General features: G+C 43.4%; 2 protein-coding genes across 11 annotated transcripts in view; one reads left to right on the top strand and one right to left on the bottom strand.

Annotated features, from left to right (window-relative positions):
* The window catches only part of LOC110491687 (TERF1-interacting nuclear factor 2), a 55,964-nt gene that overhangs the window by 12,931 nt on the left and 26,482 nt on the right, over positions 1 to 16,551 (top strand). For 7 of the 10 annotated variants that reach the window (XR_016487185.1, XR_016487184.1, XM_021565318.3 and 4 more), the window contains 2 exons: positions 89 to 138; positions 799 to 5,651. The exons of 2 other annotated variants lie outside the window; for them this stretch is intronic. Coding sequence is in view for 5 of the 8 variants with exons in the window: in XM_036946581.2 (XP_036802476.2) it covers positions 89 to 138; positions 799 to 3,770 (3,022 nt within the window). In the remaining 3 variants the exon portion in view is untranslated. Of the gene's footprint in view, positions 1 to 88; positions 139 to 798; positions 5,652 to 16,551 lie in introns of those variants that run through there. One more of the 10 variants, XR_002468861.3, reaches the window with a different exon arrangement.
* kcnh4b (potassium voltage-gated channel subfamily H member 4b) overlaps positions 9,286 to 16,551 on the bottom strand; it is a 69,020-nt gene continuing 61,754 nt past the window's right edge. Inside the window, exons 15-16 of the mRNA XM_021565316.3 lie at positions 15,853 to 15,929; positions 9,286 to 13,310 (exon numbers count right to left, since the gene is read on the bottom strand). Of these exons, the coding sequence (XP_021420991.3) occupies positions 12,174 to 13,310; positions 15,853 to 15,929 (1,214 nt within the window). The 3' untranslated portion in view covers positions 9,286 to 12,173. The remainder of the gene's footprint in view (positions 13,311 to 15,852; positions 15,930 to 16,551) is intronic.

Below are 16,551 nucleotides of genomic sequence, written 5' to 3'. Positions count from 1 at the left end.
TTAGTGAATTTATTATACTGGAAACAATTCTTGCTACTGGTAATCTTCCATTACAATCCTAACGCTCCTTCAATTTGGTATTTTTCAGACAAGACCGTGTAACCTCAGACGATGATGCTCCCAAGAAAAGGAAAGCTGGTAGGAAAATCATCATCATCCTAGCTATGATTCAGGCTCTCAATTTTATTCAGAATCTGCTTCTTAAAGTGATATTTGGCTCAGCGTTTATAATCAGTTAATGGTAAGCTCAGTATTTTACAATGTGATGTCCGATGGTTTCTCCCCCTGAAAGTATACTATAGGCCAGGAGAAACTGTAATCCATGGTTCAGTTTTCTACAAAATTCAGCTAATTTCAGTCACCGCTTGCTAACAATGAATGGGAGTGGTAGGGGTATGTGGTGCCTGTTGAAAAGAATGGCCAACTCATGTATATCAGGCACCAGATACCCCTCCCATTGATTTTTAGCTAGGGTGGCTACAGTTAGCTGGAGATTGTAGTGGCTGTTTAAAGAAAAACTGTAATCCATGGTTTGGTTATCCCGGCCCATAGACGACTATCAGGGGGAGAGACCGTCTGACATTAAGTTTTAAAGTACTTCCCCTTGGAAGCCTTGGAATGCACGTTCAAAAAGTCACACATTTGGCAATTTTGTTAATAGCATAAAACCTATGGCTGCTAAAGTTAAAGCAATTTGCATGTCTTACACTGTCTGGCTATCTATAACCGTTTGACCCTTACTTGTTCTCCCAGATTTTCCCATGTTTTGAGATCACCATTTTTTATTTTCAACTCTAGGTAGAGGCCTAGAGGAAGAGACACTGCACCACCACATCAAGGACTTTCACTCAGAGGAGTGCAGTGGACAGAACAGAGAATCCTTTGACAGTGTGCCTCAGTATTCTTTGGCCCCTGACCTATTCCATGTAATTGGGCAGTCTACTAGAAGCAAGCGGGTCAAAATGTGCTCCTTGTGTAGGAAGACCTTCATTGGAGCAAAGGATTTGACGGCACACATGAGATCTCATACTGAGCAGAGTCCTTACCAGTGTGCCCAGTGTTTGCAAAGCTTTGAACATCAGGAGGACTTACACAAACATCAACAGATTGGGTGTGAGGTGGCAACTCAACCAGAAGAGGACAACATGTCCACGGCATCTTTTGAAGAGGATAACATGTCTGCAACATCTTTTGAGGATGGGATTGAGGCATCCCAGCCCAATGGCACTTCGCCCCTGAGCCCAACAACTTCTAACGTTCGTCCCAATCCAAAAGAGTTTTCCAAAGCCAGAACTTGCCATGTGTGTCAGGAAACTTTCCAAAGTGCATATTTAATGAGAAAGCACCTCAATTCCAAACACGATCAGCTCCCTTACCAGTGCTGCGACTGTGGAGAACATTTCAAGAGGAAGTTTCATTTAAAGGAACATAAGAAATTGTGCTTGGCGGCGAGCTCAACAACTTCCAACATTTGTCCCACTCCAGATCAGTCTTCCAAAGCCAGAAATTGCAGTTTGTGTAACAAGACTTTTGACAGTCCATATTTAATGAGAAAGCACCTCAAATCCAAACATGATCAACTCCCTTACCAGTGCCCGGGCTGTGGAGGAAATTTCCAAAGGAACTTTCATTTGAAGGAGCATAAAAAAGAGTGCTTGGTGGCGAAGAGTCTCCTCTCTTGCTCTGTGTGTGACAAAACTTTCATTGAAGCAAGCAATTTGACAAAACACGTGAGATCTCACACTTACCAGTGCACCAAGTGTTTGCAAAGCTTTGAACGTCAGGAAGACTTGCAGAAACATCTGCAGAATGTGTTTGAAGAGCCAGCTCAATTTGAAGAGGACAACACGTCAATGCCTTCTTTTGAGGATGGGACAGAGACATCCCAGCCCGACGACACTTCCAATGTCCTTCCCACTCGAAAGGAGTCTTCCAGAGCCAGAACGTGCCGTTTGTGTCACAAAACGTTTGACACTATACATTTCATGAAAAAGCACCTGAATTCCAAACATGCTCAGCTCCCTTACCAATGCCTCCACTGTGGAGAAAACTTCAGGAAGAAGTTTAATTTGAAAGAACATCAGAAAGAGTGCCATAAACACACTCCAACACAGTTGTCCAAGGCCAGAACATGCCGTGTGTGTCACAATACTTTTGTTAGTGTACATTTAATGAGAAAGCACCTCAAATCCAAACATGATCTGCTCCCTTACCAGTGTCTCGGCTGTGGAGACCATTTCTACAAAAATTCTCACTTGCTGAAACATGAGAAAGTTTGCTCAGCGGCAAAGAGGCTCCTCACTTGTTGTGAGTGTGGTAAGACTTTTAAGCTCTCTCAGCTTAAGAGGTGTAACCAGGTGAACCAACAGCAGGCTCCTAAGGGGGGTCACCAAGAGACCAACACGACTCTAATAGTGGAAAATGGGACGGAGATACCCCAGTCCTTCAGCACAACACCCCAGAACCCAACAACCTCCAATGCCCTCACAATTCAAGGGCAATCCTCCACAATAGCCAACCATTATGAAACATGTCTTTTGTGTAATGAAACGTTTGAAAATGGAGAGAATCTGAGAAAACATATGAAATTTCAACATGATGTACGTACGTACGTGTGCCTTGATTGCGGGGAGACATTCCAAAGCAAATCTGAACTACAGAAACATTCTGACATTCATTTGGGCTCCAGAAAGTGTCCTTTGTGTGTTAAAAATACTTCTCAATCAACGCTGCAGCACGTTCAGAGACAACAGCAAGACTCGAGGGTGTCAAGTGAGGGAGTCAACCCAAACCAGCACCAAAGGGATGTTGATCCAGCAGATGGCAGCAGCTCGCTGGCACCAAGGGAACATGAGACAAATATCCCCCAGCCTTCAACCTATCTATGTGATACATGTGGTAAAGACTTCCCATCTCTGTGCCGATTGAAAAGACATTTGCAAGTACATACAGGAGAGCAGCCTTTTCCTTGCACGGATTGTGGCAAATGTTTTACTTGCAAGGGTAGTCTGAAAATCCATCAACGCCTTCATACAGGAGAGCGGCCATTTGCGTGCACTTTGTGCCAACAACGCTTTATCACAAATAAACACCTAAAAAGACATATGTTTACTCACACAAGGGAAAAGCCTTTTCAGTGTTCATCTTGTGGGAAAACCTTCAAAACGAAACAAGGTTGGAGCAGACATCAACAATTTAGGCGTTGTTACCTGGAAAAACATACTAGAGCAAGTTTTCTAGAGAATCAGAAGGACTTACTAAAACATCAGCAGATTGGGCGCGAGGAGGCAGCTCAACCAGAAGAGGATAACATGTCTACAACATCTTTTGAGTATAAGACATCCCAGGCCCATGGCACTTCAGCCCAGAGCCCAGACACTTCTAATGTTCGTCCTACCCCAAGGCAGTCCTCCAAAGCCAGGACGTGCCACGTGTGTCATGAAATCTTCCATAGTGCATATTTAATGAGAAAGCACCTGAATTCCAAACATGACCAGCTCCCTTACCAGTGCCTCGACTGTGGAGAACATTTCAAGAGGAAGTTCAATTTGAGGGAACATAAGGCAAACTGCCATTTTACGCCTTCCTCCAAAGCCAGAAAACGCTGTTTGTGTAACACGACTTTCAACAGTCCATATTTAATGAGAAAGCACCTCAAGTCCCAACATGATCAACTCCCTTACCAGTGCCGCGACTGTGGCCATTTTTTTAAGCTGAAGTTTAATTTGAAGAAGCATAAGAAAAAATGCCCCGCTCTGAAAAGACGTTAGCGAGTACACGCTGGAGAGCAGAATCCTTGTACGGATTGTAGCAAACACTTTACTTTGAAGGGTAGTTTGAAAAGCCACCAACTCCTTCATACAGAAGAGCAGCCATTTGCGTGCACTTTATGCCAAGAACGCTTTATCGCGAATAAACAGCTACAAGGACATACGTTTACTCGCTCAAAGGAGAATTATTTTCAGTGTTCAGCTTGTGGGAAGGAAGACTTTCAAAACAAGGTTGGAGCAGACATCAACAATTTAGGCATGGTCAGCAGAAAAAAATATATACGAGAACAAGTTTGCTTGAAGATTGAGTAATTGTAATTCCCGACCTTCACCATTTTACTTGTGATTTTGGTTCTTATTTTATTCTCTTTGAATAGAGACATTTTTGGTTTTTACAAACAAACGTCACCTTTGAGTGATGCACACGCATTCTCGTGTAAAAAAAAAAAAAGCCCTCTAGCAGAATATTTACACGCAGATGTCGGGACCTTGACAAACTTAATAGTGATGACTATGAAAACACAAGACTGGTGGCTATAACTATGTTCAAGGAGAGTATTATTCTTCTGGCTTTATCGAGCTCTATTTGTGATATTTTACCTTGCTGGCTTGGTAGCTTGCTAGGTAATTCATCCTCGGAAGACATCTGTGACGTTGTAGACTATAACCATCTGACTACATGTTTGCATCTGAAGTTGGATGTTGTTGTATTGTCAATCCCCGATCTGAGGAGGAACTGTGCACTGCAACTTCACGACCCGGCCGGGAAATGGGTCTAATACCTATGTTCAGGAATGTCCCCCAGAGCTGTTGCCAGATAATTTAATGTTAATTTCTCTACCATAAGCTGCTTCCAACGTCGTTTTAGAGAATTAGGCAGTACATCCAACCGGCCTCGTAACTGCAGACCATGTGTAAACACGCCAGCCCAGGACCTCCACATCCGGCTTCTTCACCTGCGGGATCGTCTGAGACCAGCCACCCGGACAGCTGATGAAACTTTGGGTTTGCACAACCGAAGGATTTCTGCACATACTGTGGTGCTTATCGTCCTCACCAGGGTCTTGACACGACTGCAGTTTGGCGTCGTAACCGAATTCAGTGGGCAAATGCTCACCATTAATTCGCTGCACGCTGTGCTCTTCACGGATGAATCCCTGTTTCAACCGTAATGATGGCAGATGGCAGACCCACGTGTATAACTTCATGTGGGCGAGCAGTTTCCTGATGTCATCATTGTGAACAGTGTGCCCCGTGTTGGTGGTGGGGTTATGGTATGGGCAGGCATAAACTACAGACAACAAACACAACTGCATTTTATCGATGGCAATTTGAATGCACAGAGTGATACCGTGACAAGATCCTGAGGCCAATTGTCGTGCCAGTCATCCGCCGCCATCACCTAATTTTTCAGCATGATAATGCACAGCCCCATTGTCGCAAGGATCTGTACACACTTCCTGGAATCTAAAAATGTTGCAGCTCTTCCATGGCCTGCATACTCACCAGACATGTCACCCATTGAGCATGTTTGGGATGCTCGAGAGACGTGTACGACAGCGTGTTCCAGTGCCGGCCAATATATAGCATACCCATTGAAGAGGAGTGGGACAACATTCCACAGGCCACAAACAACAGCCTGATCGACTCCATGCGAAGGAAATGTGTTGCGCTGCATGAGGCAAATAGTGGTCACACCCAGGTACTGACTCGTTTTCTGATCCACGCCCCTATTTTTTTTATTTTATTATTATGGTATTTGTTATCATCAGATGCATATCTATATGCCCAGTTATGTGAAATCCATCATTTCGGGCCTAATTAATTTATTTCAATTGACTGATTTCTTTACATGAACTGTAGTAAAATCTTTGAAATTGTTGCATGTTTGGTTTATATTTTTTGCATCAGCGTAGATGGTGGGCGTTGGACGCGGTTTGTGACACAAGGTTGTCATTTTGAATTCCAATGCCGCTTTTGTTTTTCAACAGTATTAACTAATCACAATTGTTTTCTACTCTAAATCACTAACTCAACAGCTTCATATTAAAAACAAGAATGGCGCAGGGGTCCAAGCACTGGTTTATGGACCAGAAGGACACAGGCTCTAATTTTGCCCAATGCCCTTTCTCTAAAAAAATTCTCACAGTGCCCCAATGTGTCGATATGCTATCCAGTAATGAATGGTCACAGAAAGTATGGGTCGTGTTATTTAAACACCACACCCAAATGAAAAACAAAACGATTGAAACGAGGAGGAACTTGTCACTCGTATAGTGAAACACTTTTGTTTTCCGTTACGTGCCTGACACTTACATGACCCCGCACAAATTGATTGCAGAGCTGCAGAATTAACAGTTGTTTAAAGGAGAATTACCCCCATATTCAACTTCAATGTGCCATACACATTTGCACACGGCTCGGATCGATCGTAATACTACAAAACACAACCGAGTTCAGAGGAAAAAGGTGAAACATTCAGTGAAATGGAGAGGATGTGTGCTCTGCTGACCGCAAACACTACATAGTCTGATGCGACGATTGCTGCCTTGGATGCACACTCAACCTCTACGTTTTCCCACTTCAGAGGGTGGAGCTACATGATAACGAACAAGAAGGAACATCCAAATCTCACCAGGCTCAATAGACACACATCCCTTTTGAGCCTCTGCATTTCTACCAGGTAAGGGAGTTTATCCCTTCACTTGACCTGACTTGAGGTATTTCCTTGTCTGTTGGTAAGGAAAGACTCCCTGGCTTTAATTGTTACGGTATCTTGATATTTGGGGCCTAAAAACTCACTGGCTTTATTTGTGACGTAACTAGATATTTTGAGGGTCTGACAAACTGAAATAGATACTCTCTTAGGGACCAATTTATTACATATTTATCCGAATCACTCGTCCTTTTTCTCCCTCCCTTCACTGTTCATTTTTTAGCTATCCCCCTAGTTTTTTTCCACCGAGGGTATTTTCCAGGACAACCTTGTCTTTTCCCGCTGCCAGATACGTGTCTGTCTGTCTGCCACAGTTATTGGCCTATCAGTGACCATGTACTGCTCCTGGCAACATGACACGGTAAGGATGTTCCTAATGTTGCTACAATATTGCAATCTCAAACACGTTACTTTTTAGTGTATACTGAACAAAAATATAAATGCAACATGTAAAGTGTTGGTCCCATGTTTCATGACCTGGAAATAAAAGATCCCAGAAATGTTCCATACACACAAAAAGCGTATTTCTCTCAAGTTTTGTGCACAAATTAGTTTGCATCCCTGTTAGCAAGCAGTTCTCCTTTGCCAAGATAATTCATCCATCTGACAGGTGTGGCATATCAAGAAGCTGATTAAACAGAATGATCATTACCCAGGTGCACCTTGTACTTGGGACGATAAAAGGCCACTCCAAAATGTGCAGTTAATGTCACACAACACAATGCCACAGATGTCTCAAGTTTTGAGGGAGCCTGCAATTGGCATGCTGACTGCAGGTATGTCCACCAGAGCTGTTGCCAGATTATTTAATGTTAATTTCTCTACCATAAACTGACTCTCAACAGGCCCACCCACTTGGGAGGCAGGCCCACTCATTGCCCAATCATCTGAAATCTGTAAATTAGACCCTAATGGATTTATTTATATTGACTGATTTCCATCTATGAACTATAACTCAGTAAAATCTTTGAAATTCTTGCGTGTTGCGTGTTATATTTTTGTTCAGTATAAGTAATATAAGAGAACCGTATTCACTGGTTCGTGTTCATAGGGTGCATCGTAGCGAAACGTTTTGCAAAGGAAAATGAGAACCAGCCTTTCTTACAGCTCAGATGGTACCTCCCGGTTCCGTTCTGCTTTCTTCCATTTCGTGCCTAGTGAACATAACCCTGGATTTAGGTTGAGCCACCTGGCAGACCTTTCAAGAGATGCTGTCCCTGACTGCTTCCTCTGCATGCCAAGGGACCCATAAAAAAAGCACTTTCATTAACAAGCCATTAGTATTGATCGGGCAATTTAAAGGTAGTGGAAGTCGAGCAGGTACAGGTATCTAATAACAAGACGGCACCGTACAGCCAGACTATAAGCCATCCTTCAGCTGAACCTTTTCACCCTCCCAGGGCTGTTGTGTTGAGAGTTATGGGCACACAACCCAGTACCACCTGCCACAGCCCTCAACATCACCACCTACCAGAACTAATAGGGGCAAAGTGGCAGATGCCAGGGGGGGCAGTGCCCACCTGGGGGGAACACGATCTGCGGTAAAGACATTAGATCCCAAAAGCAGGTCGGGGTGACAGCGACAAGCGTACAGTATGAGCGGAAGGCAGTCAAGTGACTCGGCAGGTGAAAAAAGTGACGGGTCATTAAGGCGGCAGGTTCTCGTGCCGCACTGACACAATGGCAGACGCTGCGCGGGGGAGCGAAGGTACGTAGGCAGGCAGGCGGCAGCCTCGAGGGATCAAGTTGTTTATAGAGTGCACCGAGAAAACTGAATCCATGTGAAGTCATTTCTGATTCAAAATACATAAGAGAAACATGGATCCTGCTGATCTGTCCTTGATAATAAGTAACAAAGTTCATCAGGGAGGTTAAATAAAGATGCACAAGGTTAAACAAAGTATTGTGCAAATGTTGCAGTTTCAAAGCTAATTTCCTGCAATTCTACAACATATGTTCATATGATATCTGGGTGAATTACAAAATCAATGGGGGGCCAGGTGGTCAGGACTGTTGGGCACATGCTTTGCATTTCTATTGCGAAATCTGTAAGCGCTTCAGCTTTACAAATTGAATAGAGCGCCAATTTACCGAGCAATCTGAAAAGAAAAATAGCTGACATTGAGTGACTGTCAGTGACTGACCTACACAAGAGGATTTAGAAATGTCACGTTGTGTATTATACTATTCTACAGTTGAGACACCGACTGAGTTCATAATAATAAAGGAAAGTAGTTCAGACTTTGAGCAGAAGTCTTTGATTCGGTAAAATGATTAGAAAATACTCAAATACAGAGAAAATAAGTATTTAACACACAAAGAGTTAAATAAGCATGTATATGAGCACAGGTCTGGTGTGTTTGCATGTGTGAATGGCCAAACTGAGCTCCACAGTGATCTTAAGCTGACCTGATGAGAGCTGGCCAACCTGACGAGAGCGGGTAACTCTGGGTAATTCCTAAGCTCCTCATTTATTTGTGGTAATGTAGCCACTGACTGAAACTTTGTAAGCTGTTAATTACTGGATATTTAGTGGCATTCTTCGGTGACAGCCCCTCCCTGGTGTGTCACTCATGCTGTCGTGCCATACAGAAAGCAGTGGCGGCTGGTGTAGGGAGAAATGAGGATGGCATTTCTTCCTCAACCAGCCTGCTCTGACAGAAAGGCATGAGCCTGCCACTATGACAAACAGATGGATTATGAAATATTGTTTCTCATGGATTAAGGGAACATGTGCTCTCTCTTGGGAGTTAAGTTTGACACCCCTAGTTTAGAGAAAGTTTAGTAAAATACACAGTAGGATTTGTCAGCATATTTTATTATGTCAGTCAAGGAGAAATCATCTCAAACAAAATTATGGTATACTCTGAATATTGACGTGAGATTATGTTTTTTCTCCCTCGGGCATAAATAGTTTGAAAGTTCTAGAATATATTAAGTATATTTCCTCAGGGAACTGTTTTCCTAGCTAGGAATGAATAGTATTAACTTTCAAAATGGGGGTACACTGTTTTTTGCAGCTTAATTTGAATATTCCTACTATACTGTATGTGTGCTTTGTATAAGGGTGTTAAATTGTACACTTAAGCCTATCCTTATCGAGGAAGATCCGCACTAGCTCAATTGAAATTTAAAGGCAATGTTTCTGCGTTCGCAAATTCATGGTAAACACTGCATATGTTGGCTCAATAAGAAATGCCCTTTCAATTTCAATCGTGCTATAATGCAGATCTTCCATGATACGGATTGAATCTAGCCCTTAATAGGTGTTAGGAAAAAAATTTAAACTGCTTTTTAAATTATCTCAAGATGTTATTTGGTTGTGAATAATGAATCGATTGAGGTTGAAAATACACAAAACAATTTATCTTCCAACATAAACATGCCTGAACTTGGAGAGAAAAAACACCACGTCAACCAAAAACAATTAATATTCTGTTATCTGAAAACGTATATGCCCAGTATGTAATAGTAAGTCAAAACATCCAACCGTGCGTGTGAATCAGTCAGCCTCGACCTGTCATGCAAGTACAGTATTTGTCTATACAATCTACAGTATCTCGAATAGAATGTTAACATATTGTCGATACCTTTTCCTTAGGAAAAAGAATAAACAACTTCAGCATGCAATGAGGTAACAGGTCATAACAGCCAATTCCTCTGCGAGGAAGCCTAAATGTATACTTGTATTCTTACTTATAGGAGTTATCTCTGTGTGAGTGCAGAAGTTGTTAGACCCCTCTTTCCAGGTGAGCTCTAGTCTGGTTCGGAGTGCAGTGACACAGCTCTATTCAGAACACATCATTCAAATTATATACTCTATGGCTGACTCGAAGGTCGACATTTTATCTTTTCGAAATTCTTATGAAACTCATCTTGTGCTCAATAACCAGCTGTGGGGGAACAGGTTAAGGTAGATTCATGTTTTGTGGTTACGCAATATCGATTGGCTTCATCTCGACTGAATATCTTACGGGAACCCACTAATTCACAGGTGTGTATGGCTCCGTCCCAAAAAGGCACCTTATTCCCTATATAGTGTACTACTTTCGACCAGACCCCTATGGGCCCTGGTCCAAAGTTGTGCACTATATAGGGAATAGGGTGCCATTTTGGACGCACTCTATCACTAGCTTACTGCTTGTAGTACTGCTTGACAAATGAATGTGTAAATAGTCGTCTTTTGGTTAAACAAGCGAATGCCCCTATGTGTAGTATGGAGATTTATTCATGATGTTCATAATTGGACACCTTTATGCTGCGTTTACAGAAGCAGCCCAATTCAGATCGTTTGCCAATTATTTGCATATCTGATACCTATCTGATCTTCTTCTCTAACGTGTAAACAGCAAAAGACCACATGGAATCAGATCTGTTGACTTCCGATTTATACCATCTCCATATGTGGAGCTGAATCCTGATACAAACCCAATCCTCCATATGTGACCTCTGTCTGGACGCTCAGATCAGATTTCTTTGCTCTGAAATGTAACTTTTTATTTTTTTATCATGATTTGCCTTGACCATGACAACCACCCTAATATTTAAAGGAACAGAGACAGGAAATGAGAATTGCATCTGTGTGCTACTTCAGAGGCTACATCAGTGTGAGCAGAGAGGAGGTAACGAGGTTTCACTCTTGCCAAAAATCTATCCAAAATAAGCCCAAAGCGTTTCTATGGGCTTATTTTGGACCTACGGTTGTCGCCTGCCTTCCCGCCTTTGGGACAACGACTCCCATTGTTATGACGGAGACATGAGCGTTATATACAGATCTCTGGTGTGAATGGGCAAATCTGATATGGGTCACATGTAAAACTTGAGTGTAGACAAAAAATATCAGATATAGAACGAAAATCAGATTTGGGTTCTTGTGGCTGTTAAACAACGACTGTTCATCAATTAGAAAACAGTAACTGCTTTCTGAATTTTGAACCTATTTTCTTGAGACCTTAATACGTTTTGGTTGCACTCTTTGATTACTTTTGTAAAGGTAGCCATTTCAACCAAGTGTAATGTTGTTTCATTGAACTGAATTAAACATTTTATATATTAATAATATAATCATGGTTTGCATTTGATTAATTCCCCTTTTAGAGGACTTGTGTAGGAACGTCACAATGACCCCTGTTCCGCGCTAACATTTGATCGAGGTGTTAGAGTCAAGAACCTCTACCTAGGTCACAATCACTTCTAACCTCGAACGGGATTTCAACTTCAATAATACACATTTTCAGGTTGATCTTTCAATCGAAAGAGAGAAACTCCTCAAAAATGAGCTACGTCTAAAAAAGGACACACTTGATCAAATCCAAGACAACGCACAAAATGACATGCGTTTGCATAGTAAAAGCTGTAAGTCGCTTGAACGCAGACTAACAAGTGATCCCCCCCCCCCCCCCAAAAAAAAATGGGGGAAAACACGCCACACGTTAAGAACACTCAAAAGTGCACGTCCATAGTGTTGCACAATGTACAGTCCCTATAATGCTCTGTAACATGTCCACTTTTCTTGTCTTTGTAAAGATTCAGTTCCCTGTCCAGTTTTTAGTTCCCCGTGATGGTGGTTGGGGTTGAGTTGTTGGGGCCAAATGTAGGGCCAAGCGTAACCTTTTCACACTACCGTGCCAGCGCGGACCCTAGTGTGCTGGCCCAGATATTTTATTCTCTCTTGTGTGGAAAGGGCACTAGTCCGTCAGGTCCAGGCACCAGGACTGCTCTGTGCACTGAGTCTGAGCTCCCAGGCTGGATCTCCTCGACCTGGTCCCGGGGCTCTCGCTGTCCCTGCTCTCCGTGGAGCCCCCATTCCCCAGCAGGCACTCCAGACTGGTGTGTCCCACCGCTGCCGAGTCTCCCAAGGGGATATGGGGAGGAGCGCAGTTGTCCTGCCTAGGAGGAGACTCTGAGTCCTGGGAACAGACGGACGATGGCCTGGGGAAGGAGTGGGCAGTTCCAGGGCTGGAGTGGACAGACAGACTGTGCAGGTCCTCGTCAAGGAGGCTGGAGGTGGATGTGTATTGCTGGGGGAAGTCATGGCTTGGAACCCCGTCAAGCCCCAGGACTGCAGCAGGTTCCCCCAGGGTAGGCCTTGCAGGGTGTAAAAGGGGTTCTGAGGCTAGGTAGATGTGCGGGTAGGTGCTGGGGTAGGTATCCAGGAGGCTGTGAGTAGACGTGGGAGCACTAGACAGCAGACAGCTGTACAAACCGCTGCTAGGCGGCTGCAGACACAAGCTGGGTTGGGACTGGCTGATGCTAACTGGGCTAGTGTCAAGGCCAGGGCGACTCTCGCCAAAGTCCTCATGCCCAGCAGTGGTAGACGTGCCTGGGCTACCACCACTCTGTAAGGTTGGGCTAATGCTAAGCAAGGAAGGGCCAGTCCAGGGATGGGGTGAGGTTCTACCAGATCCCCGGCAGGGTCCTGGCACGGCCGCCGAGTCTGTCACATGGTAGAAGCTAGGGGGCCCTGGGCTGGAAGACTGAGGTTGGGTCTGGTAGTGGTCCTCTGGCTGTCCACCCTCTGTGGCCCTAGCCTGGCAGCTCCCCCCTGGAGCCTCACTGTAGCCCCAGCAAGGGTGGAGTGTGTCCGTGTGTCCCCCCTCCATGCTCCCAGGGTCCTGGTGGAGGTGCAGGCTGCTGGGGGCCAGGTTGTAGGCTGTGCCAGTGCTGGCGGTGGGGTTGGGGTTGGAGACCATTTGGACGGCGTAGGGATAGGAGGAGGACAGGGAGGCTGTGTAGTGGTGCATAGCCACCTGGGCCTGGAGAAGGTGCATCATGTGATGGAGGTCCTTGGTCAGCTGAGACACTTCGTTGTTCAAGTTGCCCATCTAGGAAGAGAGAACATATACTCAGGGGTTAGATTGGGGAGGGGAAAGCGACAACATATGAATGTATTCAGACCTTTTGATCTGCACGTTGAAGGCGAATATTCATGCGAGTCTCCCACTGACGTCACTAAATGATTCACGCGAAAGTCATAGTTTAGTGCGAGGATCTCAAGTCTGAATATCTCAATATGTAAATACACATATACTTTACATATGTCTGAAATGAACATGGCACAGGAGCCACTTTTCATAGCACGACCGCCACTTACAAAATAGCAACGACCCAAACGGCAGCGACTTTTATTCTCTCAAGCATATCTTTGCAACTCATTTCCAGCCCTCACAGCGTGACTCTTACTTCTCTGAAGCTTGCACAAAGTACGCCTATCCAACACTGACTAGCTACTGTTCTCTGTGACTAAGAAATGACCTGTTTTCACATGCATCCCAAAACTCCCAAGAGAGAGAGGGAGGGAGAGACTGTAACGATTCAAAAAGGGAGGAAAGTGGAAGGGCACATGGGAGGAGGAGGGGGGGGGGGGATAGGGGGTAGAAGGAATCCGAGGAGAATGTTTGGGGCGGGCTGGGTTGTCATCATCAGGTATTTTTGGTATTGTCGAGTCAGCGCTTGCAGGTTTTTCCCTGCAATGCAGAAGCACCCTGCTGATTAATTAATACCCACTTCAGACAAGGCCTACCTAGAACCATCTGTATACTCCAGCACCACCTGCCACACATTTGCATCCACATTAGGGATGGAAGAACACATTGTGCTACGTAAAGGTGGAAATTGCATAGAATGTAATAGAATAAAGTCAATTTGAGTTGAATAGAATTTGGATAGAATAGAATAGGAATAGAATAAAAATACAATAGAGTTGGAATAGAATCGAAATCCAGAGATTGTGGTGGATGCCGATATGCATTTATTAAGGGTTAATACATTTTCTTCAGAGAGAATTTATGAGCCTAGGTAACACGTTTGTTAAATCACAAGAAGGTTACCCGTTCAAGCTACGATTTGTACTTTCTGTCGTTCTTTGTAGTATCACCAAGTGGTTCACATGTAATCCAAGATGTGGCGTTGAATGTGCAAATATGCTAATTCCTAATGCTATAGACATTTTCACTAATTGCAGTTTTGCATCACCAATTGTTGTTAGTATTTTATTCAACATTTATTGTACACATGCATATTCATGCTCTTATTATACATATTGCGTCGGTATACCCATTCCAGGTTTCTGTCTAAGAGGGGCTTCATGTTAAAGGGGCCAGCTGCAGTGCAAGTGAATGATGAAACAAAGAGAATGTGTAGAGTTGTTGCACACTTGTAAGGGTCCATATAAGGACATACATAAGAGGATGCATATGTCAAACTATTACGAAGTCTGGTAAAGAAGCTAGGCAAATGGACATATTTAAATTAAAAAGTACTACAATTAGGTGTTCAAATCCTGCCGTGCCCTTCAGCAATTGAACTTGTTGAATGAACATCAGGCCTTCACTGCCTTGTACAGAATATAGAAAATCTATGAAAGTGACTTTAGACAGAAGTGTCTGCTCAGCAAGACATAGGAGTAGTCTCAGCAGGAAACATAGGAGTAGTTTCAGCCAGAAAACAGTAGTAGTCTCAACAAGAAACATAGGAGTAGTCTCAGCCAGAAAGTAGTAGTAGTCTCAGCAAGAAACATAGGAGTAGTCTCAGCAAGAAAGTAGTAGTAGTCTCAGCAAGAATGTAGGAGTAGTCTCAACAAGAAACATAGGAGTAGTCTCAGCAAGAAAGTAGTAACAGTCTCAGCAAGAAACGTAGTAGTAGTCTCAACAAGAAACATAGGAGTAGTCTCAGCCAGAAAGCAGTAGTAGTCTCAACAAGAAAGTAGTAGTCTCAACAAGAAACATAGGAGTAGTCTCAACAAGAAACATAGGAGTAGTCTCAACAAGAAACATAGGAGTAGTCTCAACAAGAAAGTAGTAGTAGTCTCAACAAGAAACATATGAGTAGTCTCAACAAGAAACATAGGAGTAGTCTCAGCCAGAAAGCAGTAGTGGTCTCAACAAGAAACATAGGAGTAGTCTCAGCAAGAAACATAGAAGTAGTCTCAGCAAGAAACATAGGAGTAGTCTCAACAAGAAACATAGGAGTAGACTCAACAAGAAACATAGGAGTAGTCTCAACAAGAAAGTAGTAGTAGTCTCAACAAGAAACATAGGAGTAGTCTCAACAAGAAACATAGGAGTAGTCTCAGCCAGAAAGCAGTAGTGATCTCAACAAGAAACATAGGAGTAGTCTCAGCCAGAAAGCAGTAGTGGTCTCAACAAGAAACATAGGAGTAGTCTCAGCCAGAAAGCAGTAGTGGTCTCAACAAGAAACATAGGAGTAGTCTCAGCAAGAAACATAGGAGTAGTCTCAGAAAGAAAGTAGTAGTAGTCTCAGCAAGAAACATAGGAGTAGTCTCAGCAAGAAATATAGGACTAGTGTTCTCTTTCTCACTCAGCAGTTAGGCTGCACTGAGGCTTACTCTACTGTAATGTACTGTACCTTCTGGTTGAGCTGACTGATGCTCTGTCTAACCTCTTCCGACTCCAGAAGCAAAGTGGCGTTCACCTGCCTCGTATCTGTGGAGGAAGAAACAGAAGAAGACAAATATCTCTTAGGCTCATAAAACAAGGAATAGGGTTCATTTGTTGTTTGGTGTGATTGATATGTTGAGTGGCTGTGTGTGATTGATTGATTTACAATACTGGAGTGTGCTAGCGAATATAATAAAAGTGTACACTTCATCTATGGCATTGATACGTATATGTTTCCCCTTGCATCTGTGTCTGGTGTTAGCTAGTTCATGGCTAGCTTTAGTAACTCAAAAGGCTATTTTACATGGGAATCAGAATGACTGTTCGGGATCTTTAAGACAAAACTGTAACTTGGCCACTCAGGAACATTCACTGTCTTCTTGGTAAGCAACTCCAGTGTAGATTTGGCCTTGTGTTTTAGGTTATTGTCCTGCTGAAAGGTGTATTCATCCTCTCCCAGTCTCTGGTGTAAAGCAGACTGAAGGAGGTTTTTCTCAAGGATATTGTGCCTTGTTGCATACAAATGCACATTTTGGGATATTTTTATTCTGTATATTTGTATTCTTCTTTTCATTTAGGTCATTATTGTGGAGTGACTACAATGTTGTTGATCCATCCTTAGTTTTTTACCATCACAGGCATTGAACGCTAACTGTTTTAAAACCAC

Source organism: Oncorhynchus mykiss, chromosome 16, assembly GCF_057628025.1.
Source record: "Oncorhynchus mykiss isolate SJ-2025 chromosome 16, ASM5762802v1, whole genome shotgun sequence".
In the NCBI taxonomy this organism is placed as follows: Eukaryota; Metazoa; Chordata; class Actinopteri; order Salmoniformes; family Salmonidae; genus Oncorhynchus; species Oncorhynchus mykiss.
The sequence above is the reverse complement of the archived record's forward strand: the minus strand, read 5'-3'. Positions and strand labels throughout refer to the sequence as shown.